The 16846-nt window shown below is 36.7% G+C and overlaps 1 protein-coding gene across 2 annotated transcripts in view; it reads right to left on the bottom strand.

The window, feature by feature from the left end:
- chico (insulin receptor substrate 1 chico) overlaps positions 1–16846 on the bottom strand; it is a 454841-nt gene that overhangs the window by 161681 nt on the left and 276314 nt on the right. For both annotated transcript variants that reach the window (XM_067136485.2, XM_067136486.2), the window contains 2 exons: positions 7088–7280; positions 4106–4257 (listed from right to left, as the gene is read on the bottom strand). In XM_067136485.2, coding sequence (XP_066992586.2) covers positions 4106–4257; positions 7088–7280 — 345 coding nt within the window. The remainder of the gene's footprint in view (positions 1–4105; positions 4258–7087; positions 7281–16846) is intronic.

Below are 16846 nucleotides of genomic sequence, written 5' to 3'. Positions count from 1 at the left end.
GGCCTATATTGCTTTGGACCAAGGTCTGCGTTATGCAGCAAGGTTATTTTTTTTTCCTAAGGTAACAATTTATTTCTCTATATTCTGTATATTTTTATTTATGAAGGCTGAACCTGTTGGCTGAATCGTATTATGGGTAGGCACGATGCTATGATGGTAGTACATAGGTTATTAGGCCTATGTATTGATTCCATCAGGACCAGTTTTCTTTCATTATTTTATTTGTTTCTGATTACCATGTGGCCATTGACATTATTTTGATCTTATGTTTATTTAATAAACTTTTTGTTTCCTACTCGGCATTATTATTGTAGGAGTACAAGGAGTAGCCTTTTAAATCTTCCCTTCTTAATTGAATAGGCTCGAGTTCAGTTCATGACTTTTGTCTCTGGTCATTTGACCCAGTCCACGCAAACTATGATAGATATTTATTTGTCGCCCCGTTACCTCTGCTTGATTGGAGGTTTCACTGATTTTTTTTGTTTATTTTTATTTTTCGATATCTTTCTGCCTGTGTATGTATTGTATGGTTATTTATTCCTCGGTGCTCATCGTGCCAAAACCCTGGCATGGGCATGGGAGAAGAATAACATGGGCTGGTCTAACACAACCACATACCGTATTCGTCGAGATAGCAGCAGAGAAGCGCAGGGTCTTGTTAGCTTTTTTCTAGAAACCAGCATTACTTGAGTTTCATTTATGTTAAAAGAAATCCCCCTGTGGGTAGGGGTGGTGGAAAAACACCCACAGCATTCCCTGCCTTTCGTAGGAGGCAACTAAAAGGGCCCCCGGGGCTCTTAACTTGGGAGCATGGGTTGGTGACTACAGGGCCCTTAGCTGAGTCCTGGCATTGCTTCTACTTGTGCCAGGCTCCTCACTTTCATCTGTCCTATTTGACTTCCCTTGGTCACTCTTGATCTTTTCTGACCCTGATGGTATTAAGTCTACGGAGTCTTTCATTTTCACACCCTTCGTGGCTCTTGCCTTTCTTTGGCTGATGTCTTTATTTTTCAAAATGCTGGACCCCTTCCATTTTTTCCCGATTAGTCTTAATAGAGGATGGTTGCCCAGTTGTACTTCCTCTTGAAACAATAATCACTACTAGCTGTTAAAAGATAGTTTATTTACTTTGGCCCAATTGGAGATTTTCAGCATTTAAATATTGGCCTTGTATTCAATTTACAGTGTTTCACCTCTAATCACGAACAAGACATCATCTGCACAAGCTATCACTTCAGAGCCCTTCTTGTAGTGTGCAGCAAGATCCTTGCGAGCATCCTCCTCCTACATTCCTTTCTATCTCTAAGCTATTAATGGTTAATGTACATCTTCTGTCACTTAAGTAACTTCTGATAAAGCTGTAGAGGGTTTTAGCACAACAAAATTCTTTTAAAATGTTAAGAACCTCAGGCCACCAGGCATTATCAAAGGTGCCTTCTACATCTGAGCTGATCATAACACGCTGTCCTTATATTTCAGTGACTCCTTCATGTAGTCCTTGACAGCCAAAACTGCGTCCACTGTGCTGGTTTGAAGTCTGAACCCGAACTGATTGTCGTGTAGCACATTGTTCAAGTTTAAGCGATGCATTAATCTGTTTATAAACAGTTTCTCTACTACCTTTATCATTTTATTTAATAGGAGGAGCAGTCAATATTTGGTTAACCATTTGGGATCCAATTGTTAATTTTCTGTTCCGGCCCTATGTCGGATCTAGCCGACACAACTTCAAGGTTATGTATGTTGGAGCGAAAATGGCGCCAAACTTTATGCAGTATTAGCCTGGACATTTCTCTGCTCCATGATGCCATCTGCTGTTAACTTGTTTTATTCGAGCTGCTTTCTCTTTGGAGACAGTTCAACATTGTCGTGTTTATATTTGTTTATCAACATGGGGTCCACCATTTGCGGCATGAAACCTGATGATATTTACAGACAGTTGTGTGACAGTGGCGATATTGATGTTGATATGTTGACTAATTCTGGGAGTAAAATTAGTCTTTCCGAATCCGAGAGCAATTTTTGAGGGAGGAGGAGGAATCGGAGTGGAAGAGTGGTAAAAACTGTGATGTAGGGAGTGATAAATGAAGAAGGTTATTGTGATTTTTCAAAGTACACTCACAACAGTGCTATAGAATACACGTCTCCTAATACAGGAAAGAAGCCGGCAGCTTCAGTGAACAGTTTTCAACTGTATAATATGCAGCAAAAGGCAGAAAGTAAGCCTGAAGTAAGTCACAAGTTTTTCAGGAATCAAGTTATCGTGGGGCTTATGGGAGATGTTAGAAACAAAATGCCTGTAAGTGCGGCCAACGGAGAGGCTGTGACAAAGAATTTTATCTTAATAAGAAACTACATACATTCATGCTTGAAGGCCACAAAAAAATAAGGACTATGGTGTGTGTTCTGACAAGAAAGTGAAAGGAGGCAGATATAAGATATTATTTTATTGTGACACCTGTCCAGAGAACCCACCCCCTGTGGGTGGGGGCGGTAGAATAACACCCACGGTATCCCCTGCCTGTCGTAAGAGGCGACTAAAAGGGGCATCAGGGGCTATGAACTTTGAAGCGTGGGTTGGCGACCACGGGGCCCTCAGCTGAGTCCTGGCATTGCTTCCACTTACTTGTGCCAGGCTCCTCACTTTAATCTATCCTGTCCGACCTCCCTTGGTCAACTCTTGTTCTTTTCCGACCCCGACGCTATTAGGTTTGCGAGGGCTAGGGAGTCTTTCATTTTCACGCCCTTCGTGACCCTTGCCTTCCTTTGGCCGATATCTTCATTTTTCGAAATATCGGATCCCTTCCATTTTTTTCCCTCTGATTAGTGTTATATAGAGGATGGTTGCCTAGTTGTACTTCCTCTTAAAACAATAATCACCACCACCACCACCAGAGAACCCAGGACTGCACCAAAAAAAAGCCTCCAGAAGTACCACACTTCCAGAAAATGTTTCTGAAAATTTTGTTAACATAAGGAAATGTGCAGTTCATATTTTTAGTGTAAAAATTCAGCATTTTACTTATGTGAGTATTTCCTTCCCATACTTGCCTAATGTTAAATTGGAACAGTGGAGGATGCAGGCGGGAAATTAATTGGACCCCAAATGGTTAAATCTTCTGTATTTACTTTAACTGGCTTTATTGGGATGATTTTGGCTTCTTTCTTTTTTTCCTCCCCAATGTTTAGGAAATATTTCTATTTCCAGGCATTTGTTGTACAGTGCAGTTACAAGGATACTAGGGTAAAAATATGGAGAAGTTAAGCCGACATGGCTGGAACCTCTACTACACACTGAAAGGTTGGTGAACCATTGTCTCCATTCATAATGTATAACTGGTTTTCTAACAGAAAGTCCTCTATTATCCCCTTTTTTTAAATATATATATACATAGTTTGGGCACTTTAATCAGTCATATACATTAAAGTCCCCCTTTGCTGTTATTTAATACATAAAACCAGAGGCATGTCCTCGAATTGCTGTCTGCTGGTGCTACTTCACCTCTTCCTTGAGCAAAATCAAAAATCATCTTTATTTTAATCATATCGGTTGCAATATTCCACTGAATATCATAGTAAAAACTTGCTCAAAGAGATAGAGAGATCAAATTCATTACTCCTTGCCTCAAAGGTGAAGATCATTACGGGAGTATAGGCGTGTCATGTGATGACTGCATATTATGTATTGGGTTTGTAGTGCATGATGATGATGATGATGATGATGATGATGATGATGATGATGACGACGACGACAACTTAGAAAGAGAGTAAAACTCAATGTTGGCAATAGTGTACGTCTGTCGAATAGCATCAAGGGGTCTGCTCAAGGATTAACTTCTCCATCCGACAGATGAATCACCATCCATAGCACCATATGCCCTTGATGAATACTGCAGAGAGGTTTGCCATTCTAAGCTTCTAGCACACAAACTATAAAAATAGTTGTAATAGTTGGCAATCTAAATAATTTTTCAAATGTGTCATTACTCACAAAGATTTTCCATGTAAACATATTCATACAAAAATGTCAATGAAGATAATGTTCAACATAAAATTATATATTGGAAACAAATTGGGATGAAAGAAGAAGTATGCCGAAACTCACCTACACCAGACCATCGTTCATATTCATCACAATTCTCTTCCATAATGACAGGTTCATCAGGTGTCAATGAATGACCATAACTATAGTTTTCACCATCATCTATTGATAATGATGAACTAGCGGAGTCTGTGGAACATGCGGCAGAAGCAGGGCTGTAAAAATAGAAAAAATACTGAACAACAACAGATAAATATCATCTTCAAATCACAAACAGAACATACTGCCTTGTTTAACTGCTAGCCAATAACAAATTCACCCGACAGAAAACATATGAAGGGAGACCCAAAAATAACTGGTAGTAATTCAGGCTTCTCCCTCTAGGTGGGTGTTGAGTAAACCCTCCTGAATCAGTATGCCAAGAGGCGTGGCTTGAGATGGTTGTAGTGAGCCCCTGTGACAGTTTTCGTTTGACGTGTTTTTCGATCTCTTTGATGTTTGTGAAATGGCTGATATTCGAGAACAGCGTGTGGCATTGAAATTTTGTTTCCTGTTTGGTAAAAGTGTGTCGGACAGGTTGATATGTTGTCTACAGGTTATAAAGAACACACCTTGAAAGAACTCTAGTGTTTGAGTGGTATTCGTGATTCAAACACAGCGATATGTTGATTGAAGACATTCTATGCCTGAGCCAGCCTTTCATATCCAGAACTGATGAAAATATGGGAAAAATGTGCGCACTTGTGTACGAGAATAAAAGGCGTACTACTGGTGAACTTGCTGAACTATCTGGTCTTTCCTTGAGCTCAGTGCAGCACACTGTATCCGAAGATTTGCAAATGAGATGGATCATGGTGAAATTATACCCAGCTTGTTGATTCCTGATAAAAAGGTGGCTCGTGTTGTTGCTTGTCTTTGCCTGAAAAAGGCCTGTCAAGTCAAATTGGCTGTGAAGACAACATCGACCAGTTTTTTCGACATTCACGGCAACATTAATTCAGGGTACGTCCCCAAGCATCAAACGGTGAACCAAGGCTTCTACCTGAATGCTTCAAGGCATTTGCGTGAGTGTTCAGTTGAAGAAAAGGGAGTAGTTCTTCCACCATGACAATGCTCCAGCGCTCACAGCCATTTCTGTGCGGGGTGGTTTTTTTTTGGTAAAACCACATGACATCGCATCCTCACCCACCTTACTCACCAGATCTCTCACCATGTGATTTCTTTTTGTTTCTCCTGGATGAAAAGGGAGTTGACAGGGAAATCTTTCGCAAACATTCTGGAGGCGAAAAGAGAATTGGAGGCAGTTTTGCAGGCATCCGGAATGACGAGTATGAAATGTGTTCTGCAAAGTGGAGAAAACATTTGAATTTGTTAATGAAGAGTACTTCGAAGGTGACTGAAGTTTGTAACTCAAAAAAATAAATTCTGTAATTTTTAAAAATGCTGTCCGATTATTTCTGAGTCCCGCTTTACATTATCCTCAGCATTTAAAAATAATTTGTAGATTCGCTGCAATGTAAGGTTACCAAAAGAAGTTATTCATTAGTTTTTGACGCCTTGATAAATACGCTTAAAGACATTTAATTCTTCAATTTTGACATCATTATGCAGTTATGGTAAAAGCTACTATAATTATAGTAACTTCACGTTTGTTTTCCAATAGTACATAAATTACTTCACTGGAGAGCTATCAACCAGTTAGAAACAGTCATTCGTAGCAATGATTCCTATGACAGGATCACGTAAGATGTCAAGACACATGGTTGAAAGTGCTCTAATGGGGTAGGTAAGTTATTTACTGTTAACACATTCCCTGCGGCCGTAAATATTAGTGGTTTGATTTTACACTGCACTGGCCCACCAGTGACCCGATACATCATTTAGCTATTATTGATTTGGGTTACCGGTTAATCTGAAGAATTTAGTTTTGATTAGGCTCTACTATCAACTCCAAAGAAATGCAGGTGCAACTGTTCAGGGGACATTCCAACATAGTACTTATCCTTGCAACAATGTTCTGATGTCACACATAATATGACCCAGAAATGACCCTGAGAACAAATGTAACCTTCTCGCTCATTAATCTGTGGGTTACGAGAATTTTATATGATAATTATACTCTAAGTAAACTTTCAACATATCAGGTCATGTTCGTTACATATAGTACAGATCGAAGAGATGTTCAGTACAGAACAAAAATGGTCAGACACCAGCGGGATCAGAACCCAAACCTCCCAATTTTGCGCTGGATGCTCTTTCCAACTAAGCTATGGTGTCCTAGGTGATATTTGTTCAGTTGAAAAGGACCTAAGCTACAGATTTGGCACCACGGCCATCACAACTCCAGAATGCACGCAAGTGGGCGAATTCAATGAAGTCTACTTCATACGTTATTTACAGTGCAATGTCGCCGTGAGATATATTCATGAATTATATTCATTTTATGCTTGACAACAAACTAGTAAAACTAGTATATATAAAAATATAGATATTAAATGAACAACAATTTACTACACACAGGTGTAGGTTCGAGCATTGTCCTAAAGCTCTTTCTTTATCATGTCACTTGAGTGCCAAAATGAGATGATTCCCCGTCTCAAAAAAGGATACAACCGAACCTGTAAATTAAGTATTATCCTGTTAGGACACTCAACTATTCTGCATTATGTACGCCAATAACTACTCCGACAAATTAAAATGTGAAAACTTGTATTTTCTTACTTTAGAGCAATGTAAAAAGTAATAGGCTACATGAGATGCCAAACAATGTGATATTCTAACACCAATCTGTCAATTTAAGGCAGAAACATTGTACACATCTTTCACCATACGCATGCAAAGCCTGCAAATTTGGGAAGTTTCCATAGTCAGTGCTGATGGAAAAGAACAACATGTATTGGGTGGGACATACGGTTCCCCAAACTGTAAGGAACAATTTTTAAAAAACACTGAAGTAAAAATCCTTTGTAATAAATGTGTCATCTGAACAGTGCCATTTGAAAAAACATGCACAGGCAATACAACTGCATTACAAAGTTTCCTTACCTGACAGGGCTAGATGCAACAGGAGGAGAGTAGGAGATGCCTCGGGAGTACATTGAGTGTGGTCGGCTAGCACCATGGCCAGGTACCAAATGAATATTACGCGTGGCATGAGGCAGTGCTTGATGATGGCCTTCACTTGTAGTACGAGCACGAGAAGGCATACTATCACATCGTTCACGACCTGTTGTTGAACCTGCCCAAAAATGAAACCTCACAAGTACAGCACTGAAAATACCACACTTGTATAAAACTGCAACTTACTTTCAATTCAGGTTTAACAGTGTTAAGTATTTCATTGTACAACTTGAAGAGTAACAATATAACAACCTAGGCTTTCATACAATGTTGTATATTATGGAAGGACAGGTCAAAAAGTAATGCACATTAAATATGAAAATCAACAGCCTGTTTCCAGTCATTCGACTAGGTCAGGAATTGAATGATTGAAGCCCCATCTAGCGGCGAGGATGGGAATGGTGCCGGCTGCCGAAGCCTGTCCCACTCCCCTGGGGCAATGATTAATGAATGACGGATGAAGTGAAGTTATACTGGAGAGAGTTGCTGGGATGAAACATGACGAGGAAAACCGGAGTACCCGGAGAAAAACCTGTCCTGCCTCCGCTTTGTCCAGTGCACATCTCACATGGAGTGACCAGGATTTGAACCACAGAACCCAGTGGTGAGAGGCCAGCGAGCTGCCGCCTGAGCCACAGAGGCTCACTGCACATTAAACATATATATATTTGGGTAATAAAACCAAACCATTATGGAAAACAAAACTACAGGTTTTACCTATTTTTCAACAAATGAATCATGTCTCTCAAGACATTTTTTTCATCGTACAACCAAGCTGAATATGTTTTGTTCACTGAACTATGTTCGCTGGAAGTATAGCTAACTGCATCCTACTGATTTCACATCATCTGAACTGAAATGTTGACCATTTTGGAATTTCTTCAGGTGCCCAAAGACGCAAATGTCAGATGGTGCAAGGTTTTGACTGTATGCTGAATAACTGAGGCTACTCATAAAATATTCCATTTAAAAAGACTTTGTGGTGTGGATGGCTTGTGATGCAGTTTACTGTAGTCATCTCTTAGTGGGTGAATCATTGGTAATGGCTGAGTGGCCTCGTACAGTAGGATCATGATAATCCAGCACTTGATAATACGGCAGACCCGATAGTCTGGCAAGCATCAGAAATCGATTTTTTCCGATATTTTGAGGAACTTAGCGCTTGGCACTGTTGGCAGTACAGTTGAACGCATTTCGAAGATATCAGAACTGCTCGGCATTTCGTCGTCACTCACTATTGTTTGCCTCACTGTGCGAGTATGCTCTCACTGGGATCAGCCGGTCAGCATCTTGGCTTTGTGCTAGTATCACAATGATTCTTCGTTCACATAGACCTTCAGTTACAGTACTTACATTTGTGTAAGTGCGGAGCAGTTTTCTTTTACAGTTATAAAAAAATTCATTGTACTGTATCTAAGTTTAGCAATGTGTACAAATGTCAAATAGACTACAGCATAGTGAAACTTCATACGTGCAGTGAATATGTTTTCTAAACCGAACATCTCATGGGCTGAGACTTCGCAACCCTTAAGGACCTTTGAAAAAATTCCCAGAGAGGAACCAATAATACGACATTGCTGAAGTTATGAATCTCCACAATATACAAGCAACTATTGTCAAACAAGAGCTCAATCCAAAAATAAAATTAAACATCCCTACAATGTTTCAGAGGGCTCAGAAACAATTCAAACTATCCCATCAGTGGTAGATACCAGTCCGACATGGTCCACGCCCTTCACATTATCGTAATTTGTTTTATGTCGCACCGACACAGTTAGGTCTTTAGCAATGATGGGATAGGAAAGGGCTAGAAGTGGGAAGGAAGCAGCCATGGCCTTAATTAAGCTACAGCCCCAGCATTTGTCTGGTGTGATAAAAACAACAGAAAAGCATCTTCAGGGCAGCCGGCAGCAGGGTTCGAACCTACTACCTCCCGAATGCAAGCTCACAGTTGCCTGGTCCTAACTGCACAACCAACTTGCTCGGTTTAAATCATCAGACACCTATATGCTAATGCGTACAGACAGTGACTCAGATTGAACTGTACCAAATTCTTGGTATTTAACCATTTTCATTTGATTAAAATTGTTCCTAGTTTCTTCAAAGCCGTGGTGCTTTTTTGTTTTCATAATGGGCCTACAAAAACGATTTATATTGAAATTTGCTAAAGCTTTGTGCCTCAAACAGATTTAACTGTGCAGTACATTATTTGAATTTTAATTCAATATTGTTTTTTATAGTACAGTAATACATACTTCTAATTTGTTTTCACTCTAAATCATCTATTGTGTTTAATAAACAACAATAATTTGTTTTTGAATGTTAAAACTGTAGTTTTTATTTATATCCTCTTGTTTACAGAAGGTTTTTAAAAATGACCTTGATAATACAGTATTTTTTATAATCTGACATTGGCAGATCGCCGAGGACGCCAGATTATCAAGGTCCTATTGTATGTGGTCTCGACAGTGGGGATACCATAAACTGTATATAGGATAATATCTTTTGTTTATTTCCACCTATTCAATACATTACAAGAAGTTGGCATTTACTTTAAAACATTATTCAGATGAGACATGTTTCGCCTCTCACTGTGAGGCATCTTCAGTCATTATCAAAAACCTTATTATTTTACCAGGCATCTGGTTAAAGATATTCAAAAATGTGTTTGATAATTATAAGAGAGGTAAGATTTACGTTAGTTATAAACATGTTCATGAAGTAACTAAAAATCAAATATATTGATAAAAACATATGTAGTTCTTTGTTGAATAGGACTTGTTTGATTCTACTATAGTAAGAGAAGGTGGCTTGAAACCGTAGTCGTTAATAGATGTCTAATAGATAGTGGAAGGCATAAAATATCAGTTCTATGAGAATATACATTACATTCAAATGATACTAAAAACTAGTGGATTCAAAGGTAGTACATATAAAATGTTCAATGAAATAACTATAGATCTAATAAAATGATAAACACATATGTAGTTCTTTGTTAATTAGGACGTCGTAAGATTGTACGGCTTAAAGCCGTAGTCATTAATAGATGTCTAATACATAGTGGAAGGCATATGAAATCAGTTCAATGAGAATATATAATACAAACAATTGATACATAAAAACTGGTAGATTCATAAGAGGTACATTTAAAAATGAAGGCGTCATGTGACTTTAAAAGACAGTTGATGGCTTAAAGCCGTAGTCAAAGTTTGAAATGTAGGTCAAATAACTGCTAAATATATGGTAAAAAGATATAAGTCAAAATATACAGCTTAGTATAAAAAATATGAAGGAAAAACATTCCAATTGCTTGACAAAAGTTACTTGACGTTGGCATGCGTATGTCCGTGATATTTATTGGTCAACATTTCGTAGGTTATTTTAGATTTATTCGGCAAGATTGCGTTGACAAGAAGTTCACCCGATGTTTATAGTTGGCCTAATTTGTAAAAAGAAAGTTGCAGAGATGATGATGGGTGGAAATTCTCAACGTTGGTATGGTTTTTTTGACGTGAAGGTTGGAGAGCTGTTGTGTTCTTCTTCGATGACAATATATTTTATAAAATGTTGATTGTAAATAATTTATACTATTGAAGAGTATTATGGAAGTTTGATGAAGCTGTTGAATTATTGTTGTTATAGAATGGTTCTGAAATGAAGAAAAAACTGTAGTTAATTTTGACGAAAATGAAAGAAAACATGGGAAGGTTTTGTTTAAGTGTTGTTAGTGAGAAAATGTTGGTGCTTACCTATGGCGTTGTAGGCCCATTTAACAAGCTGTGTGAGGCGCTATTAGGATACTAATGGTCACTAACTGTTTTTACTCCTTGTGTTGTACGTATGTCGTCTGGCTAGAGGGGGGTGGGTAGGAGGGGGCGGAGTTGTAGGCTTGTGATTCGTGAACGGGAGGGAGTTGTGAATGGTAGGGGAAGCGGAGGGGCGTGTATCATTTATTGGTTTATGAATGGCGCGTGGAGGGGAATTACGTAAGATGGGAGGGGGAGGGGGTATGATGTATTTGTTGACGTAGGGGTGTTTGTTGATACTGTTTTGAAAATATTAAAAAAACTTTTTGTCTTGAAGGTTTACATTATTGAATAATGTTACTATTTGGTCATATAAAGGGCTTCTATTGTCTATTGGATCATTTAAATTCTTATTAGCATTGAATTTTTGGTCCAAAAATATGTATAAATTTTCGAATTCGGTCATAAGTCTACCTTTTTTTACTGTTTTTAAAATTTGAAGGTCCTGTTCAATTGTGGTAAAGTTGTGCCCCGTTTCTTTCATGTGATTGCTCATTGCTGAGTGTTTATTATGTTTCTGAGCATTGAAATGTTCTGTGTACCTAGTTATAAAGCTTCTTCCTGTTTGTCCGATGTATGAGCTGAGGCACTCATTACATTTTAATCTATAGATACCGGAGCCTGAGTATTTATTATTTTCTGAATTTATTGTATTATGGTTGAAGAACATTTTTTGGTTTGAATTTTGAGTTTTGAAAGCTATTTTGATCTCTTGATTTTTTAAGGTGTTGGTTACTTGGTGTATGATTGGGTTGGTGTATGTAAAGGTTGCGAACTTTGATTTTTCATTTTTTATTGGGGAGAGGTTTGTGGATAGTTTCAATTTAACTTTATTGATTAGTTTGTCTATGATAGAGGGATTATATCCATTAAAAGTGGCTATTTATTTTATTGTATTTATTTCTTTTTTAAAATTGGTCGCTGAAAGGGGAATTTTCAGAGCTCTGTACACCATACTATAAAATGAGGACTGTTTGTGTGATTGTGGATGAAGGGAACTTTGTTTAATAGTTATAGGTGTGAATGAGGGTTTTCTGTAAATTTGGAAATCAAACTTATTGGAAGTTCTTGTTATTGTGATGTCAAGAAAATTAATTGATTTGTGGTTCTCGTCCTCTTTAGTGAATTTAATATTGTTATCCAGATTATTTAAATAAGTTAATATGTTTTCACTATTGTTGAGGTTTTTGTCAATTATTACTAGCGTGTCATCAACATAGCATAGCCAGAGATTTAATCCATTGATGTTATTTATTATTTTGCTGTTTTCGAGGTTTTCCATATAAATTTCAGCAAGTATTCCGGATAAAGGGTCTCCCATGGCCAGGCCTTCCTGTTTGTATATTTTATTGTTGAAGTGAAAAAGTTGTTTTGTAAGACGAAGTTTAGTACTTTTAAGAATTCTTCTATTTCTATTTTGCTTAAATTGTTATGTTTGGAAAGATTGTTTTTTATTATTTCTATAGTTTTTTTAGCGGGAATGTTTGAATACATGTTAATAACGTCGAAAGAGCACAATGTGTGATTAGGTTTTAAGTTAAATTTTTTGAGAGTTTCACATAGTTCTATTGAATTTTTGGGGTGTTTGTTATGGAATTTGAAATGTTTTTTGAGAAATTTCTGGAGGAATTGTGAGGTTTTATATGTCGGGCTATTTTGGCTGTTTATGATTGGTCGAATGGGAACGTCCTTTTTATGTACCTTCGGTAGTGATCTGACGGTGGGTAGTTTGGGGTTCATATTAATGAGACTTTGGTATTCATGTTCATTAAATAAAAATGAAGAGTTTTTTAAAAGTGTTTTTAGATTACGTTGAGTTTTTGTAGTGGGATCCTTTGAGATTATTGTGTAGGTCTCATTAGAGAAGAACTCCTCTGTTTTATTAATGTAATCTTGTTTTTTCATTAAGACTACAGTATTGCCTTTGTCGGCTTTAGTTATTATTATATTATTAGTGTCCACTTTTTTTCTTAATTCTTGGATCTGTTTTAGTGAGGACGAGTTATTTTTGTTAAAAATTTCTTTTACAAGGGCAGGTAATTTCTTTTTAGTTTCGTATTTTATGTCGTTTTGTTTGTCTGCTGGAATTTGTTTGTTTATGTTTGTTTCAGCTTCGGCTATTGTAGTGATTATATCTTCTGCTTTATGTGGGTTGGGCCAATTATGTTTTAAGCCTTGGTTGAATAAACGTGTTTCTTTATCTGTAAAGGTGACGTCGGATAGATTAATTGTAGTTGGAATATTGTTCCAAGGAGAGGGGGATATTTTTATATTACTGTTCCGGTTCATTGATTTTGCTTTTTCTTCTTTTAAGTGTGTCAATTTACGATTTAGTGTTTCTTGTTTTTTGTTCAATGCAATCTGTATTTTATATGTAATGTGTTGTTGATAAGAAAGCCATTCTAGCGGTGATAACGATTGCGCGAGAATCAAATGTTCGCGATAAAGTTGTGTATTTAATAAGGATTTCTTGCTATACAATAGTTTTATCTCATTTTTGAGCCAAAGGTTGTTGATTTTGTTTTGAATATCGTTAGATTTATGTTTCGGAATGTTTTTCCTTTGAGTCGATTTTAGAAATTTCGGCACTAGATTGGATCTTACACATTCTTTTAGGAATTGAATATCTTTTGAGATCTTGCTAATTTTTGTTTTAAGGTTTAGATACTTGTTTTTATTAGCCTGGTTGGCTTTATTATTACAAGTGATGAAAATCATTTTTCGTCCGTATTGAAAGTTTCATAAACTGTATATAGGATAATATCTTTTGTTTATTTCCACCTATTCAATACATTACAAGAAGTTGGCATTTACTTTAAAACATTATTCAGATGAGACATGTTTCGCCTCTCACTGTGAGGCATCTTCAGTCATTATCAAAAACCTTATTATTTTACCAGGCATCTGGTTAAAGATATTCAAAAATGTGTTTGATGATTATAAGAGAGGTAAGATTTACGTTAGTTATAAACATGTTCATGAAGTAACTAAAAATCAAATATATTGATAAAAACACATGTAGTTCTTTGTTGAATAGGACTTGTTTGATTCTACTATAGTAAGAGAAGGTGGCTTGAAACCGTAGTCGTTAATAGATGTCTAATAGATAGTGGAAGGCATAAAATATCAGTTCTATGAGAATATACATTACATTCAAATGATACTAAAAACTAGTGGATTCAAAGGTAGTACATATAAAATGTTCAATGAAATAACTATAGATCTAATAAAATGATAAACACATATGTAGTTCTTTGTTAATTAGGACGTCGTAAGATTGTACGGCTTAAAGCCGTAGTCATTAATAGATGTCTAATACATAGTGGAAGGCATATGAAATCAGTTCAATGAGAATATATAATACAAACAATTGATACATAAAAACTGGTAGATTCATAAGAGGTACATTTAAAAATGAAGGCGTCATGTGACTTTAAAAGACAGTTGATGGCTTAAAGCCGTAGTCAAAGTTTGAAATGTAGGTCAAATAACTGCTAAATATATGGTAAAAAGATATAAGTCAAAATATACAGCTTAGTATAAAAAATATGAAGGAAAAACATTCCAATTGCTTGACAAAAGTTACTTGACGTTGGCATGCGTATGTCCGTGATATTTATTGGTCAACATTTTATAGGTTATTTTAGATTTATTCGGCAAGATTGCGTTGACAAGAAGTTCACCCGATGTTTATAGTTGGCCTAATTTGTAAAAAGAAAGTTGCAGAGATGATAATGGGTGGAAATTCTCAACGTTCTCAACCTACGAAATGTTGACCAATAAATATCACGGACATACGCATGCCAACATCAAGTAACTTTTGTCAAGCAATTGGAATGTTTTTCCTTCATATTTTTTATACTAAGCTGTATATTTTGACTTATATCTTTTTACCATATATTTAGCAGTTATTTGACCTACATTTCAAACTTTGACTACGGTTTTAAGCCATCAACTGTCTTTTATAGTCACATGACGCCTTCATTTTTAAATGTACCTCTTATGAATCTACCAGTTTTTATGTATCAATTGTTTGTATTATATATTCTCATTGAACTGATTTCATATGCCTTCCACTATGTATGAGACATCTATTAATGACTACGGCTTTAAGCCGTACAATCTTACGACGTCCTAATTAACAAAGAACTACATATGTGTTTATCATTTTATTAGATCTATAGTTATTTCATTGAACATTTTATATGTACTACCTTTGAATCCACTAGTTTTTAGTATCATTTGAATGTAATGTATATTCTCATAGAACTGATATTTTATGCCTTCCACTATCTATTAGACATCTATTAACGACTACGGTTTCAAGCCACCTTCTCTTACTATAGTAGAATCAAACAAGTCCTATTCAACAAAGAACTACATATGTTTTTATCAATATATTTGATTTTTAGTTACTTCATGAACATGTTTATAACTAACGTAAATCTTACCTCTCTTATAATCATCAAACACATTTTTGAATATCTTTAACCAGATGCCTGGTAAAATAATAAGGTTTTTGATAATGACTGAAGATGCCTCACAGTGAGAGGCGAAACATGTCTCATCTGAATAATGTTTTAAAGTAAATGCCAACTTCTTGTAATGTATTGAATAGGTGGAAATAAACAAAAGATATTATCCTATATACAGTTTATGAAACTTTCAATACGGACGAAAAATGATTTTCATCACTTGTAGTGGGGATACCAGCCGCTCTAAAATAGGAAGGAAAACGAAGACATATTCCGAACTGTGATTCTCTTGTGCTCATGCGTCTAGGACAATACAATCTTATTGCAACAAAGTGTAAATAGGGTAGCATCCTACTTCACAAAAAATTCACCAAGCATGCTCAGTGTTTTAAGCAAGCCTAGAATGTATGGCAGTGACAGAGTTCCGCTCCCACTTGACAGGCCAGCTACTCCTTGGAAACAATTTGGTGAACAAAATGGAATTCAATGGGGAGAATGCAAAATTAATGGAGCTTATGGAAAAAAGAAAGTAGGACTGGCTGACTCAACAAAGAGGACATGTTAGGAGTTAATGATGTCTGGTTAAGGGGAGATAATGAGGAAGAGATGGGAGATTATAAGGTGTTCTTAAATGGTATATGAGAAGGGAAAGGGCAGGGTGGGATTGTTTATCAGGAACACAACAGCATGCAACACAGTTTCTGTCGCACACAAAAATGAATGAATAATGTGCATGATTTAGCGGTTAGAGGAATCAAGACAAGAATTATCTTGGTGCATCCACCATGTGAAGAAGATAATGAGTAATAAGATTACAACGGAATGCTAATAAGGTACCTTCTGGAACAGGAAGGACTGCAACAACTATTGACGTATCTCATTGGTCAGTATATCAGGCAAAGTGTTCACTGGCATCTTGGAACAGAGAGTGTGGTCAGTGCTTGAGAGGAAGTCTGATGAAAACCAGTGTGGTTTCAGACCACAGAGGGGCTGTCAAAGATCAGATTTTCAGTATGTACCAGGTAATGCTATGAGAGGAATAGACAGTTATTCTTTATGTTACATAGGTCTAGAGAAGACATATGACAGAGTACTGATGGAAAAGATGTTCACCATCCTGAGAGACTATGGGATTAAGGGTAGATTATTAAAATCAATCAAAGGCATTTACGTGGACAATTGGGCTGCAGTGAAAATTGATAATAGAACGAGTTCTTGGTTCAAAGTACTTACAGGGGTTAGACAAGGCTGTAATCTTTCACCCTTTACTGCTCTTAGTTTACACAGATCATCTGCTGAAAGATATACAGTATGTACCAATTCTATTCGTACGGGCTGTTTGCTTTAGTACTTCAATGCACTGCCAGAAAACGATAAGCTGAAAAGGATTTTATTCACTGAAT

This window comes from Anabrus simplex, chromosome 1 (assembly GCF_040414725.1).
Source record: "Anabrus simplex isolate iqAnaSimp1 chromosome 1, ASM4041472v1, whole genome shotgun sequence".
Classification (NCBI taxonomy): domain Eukaryota; kingdom Metazoa; phylum Arthropoda; class Insecta; order Orthoptera; family Tettigoniidae; genus Anabrus; species Anabrus simplex.
The sequence above is the reverse complement of the archived record's forward strand: the minus strand, read 5'-3'. Positions and strand labels throughout refer to the sequence as shown.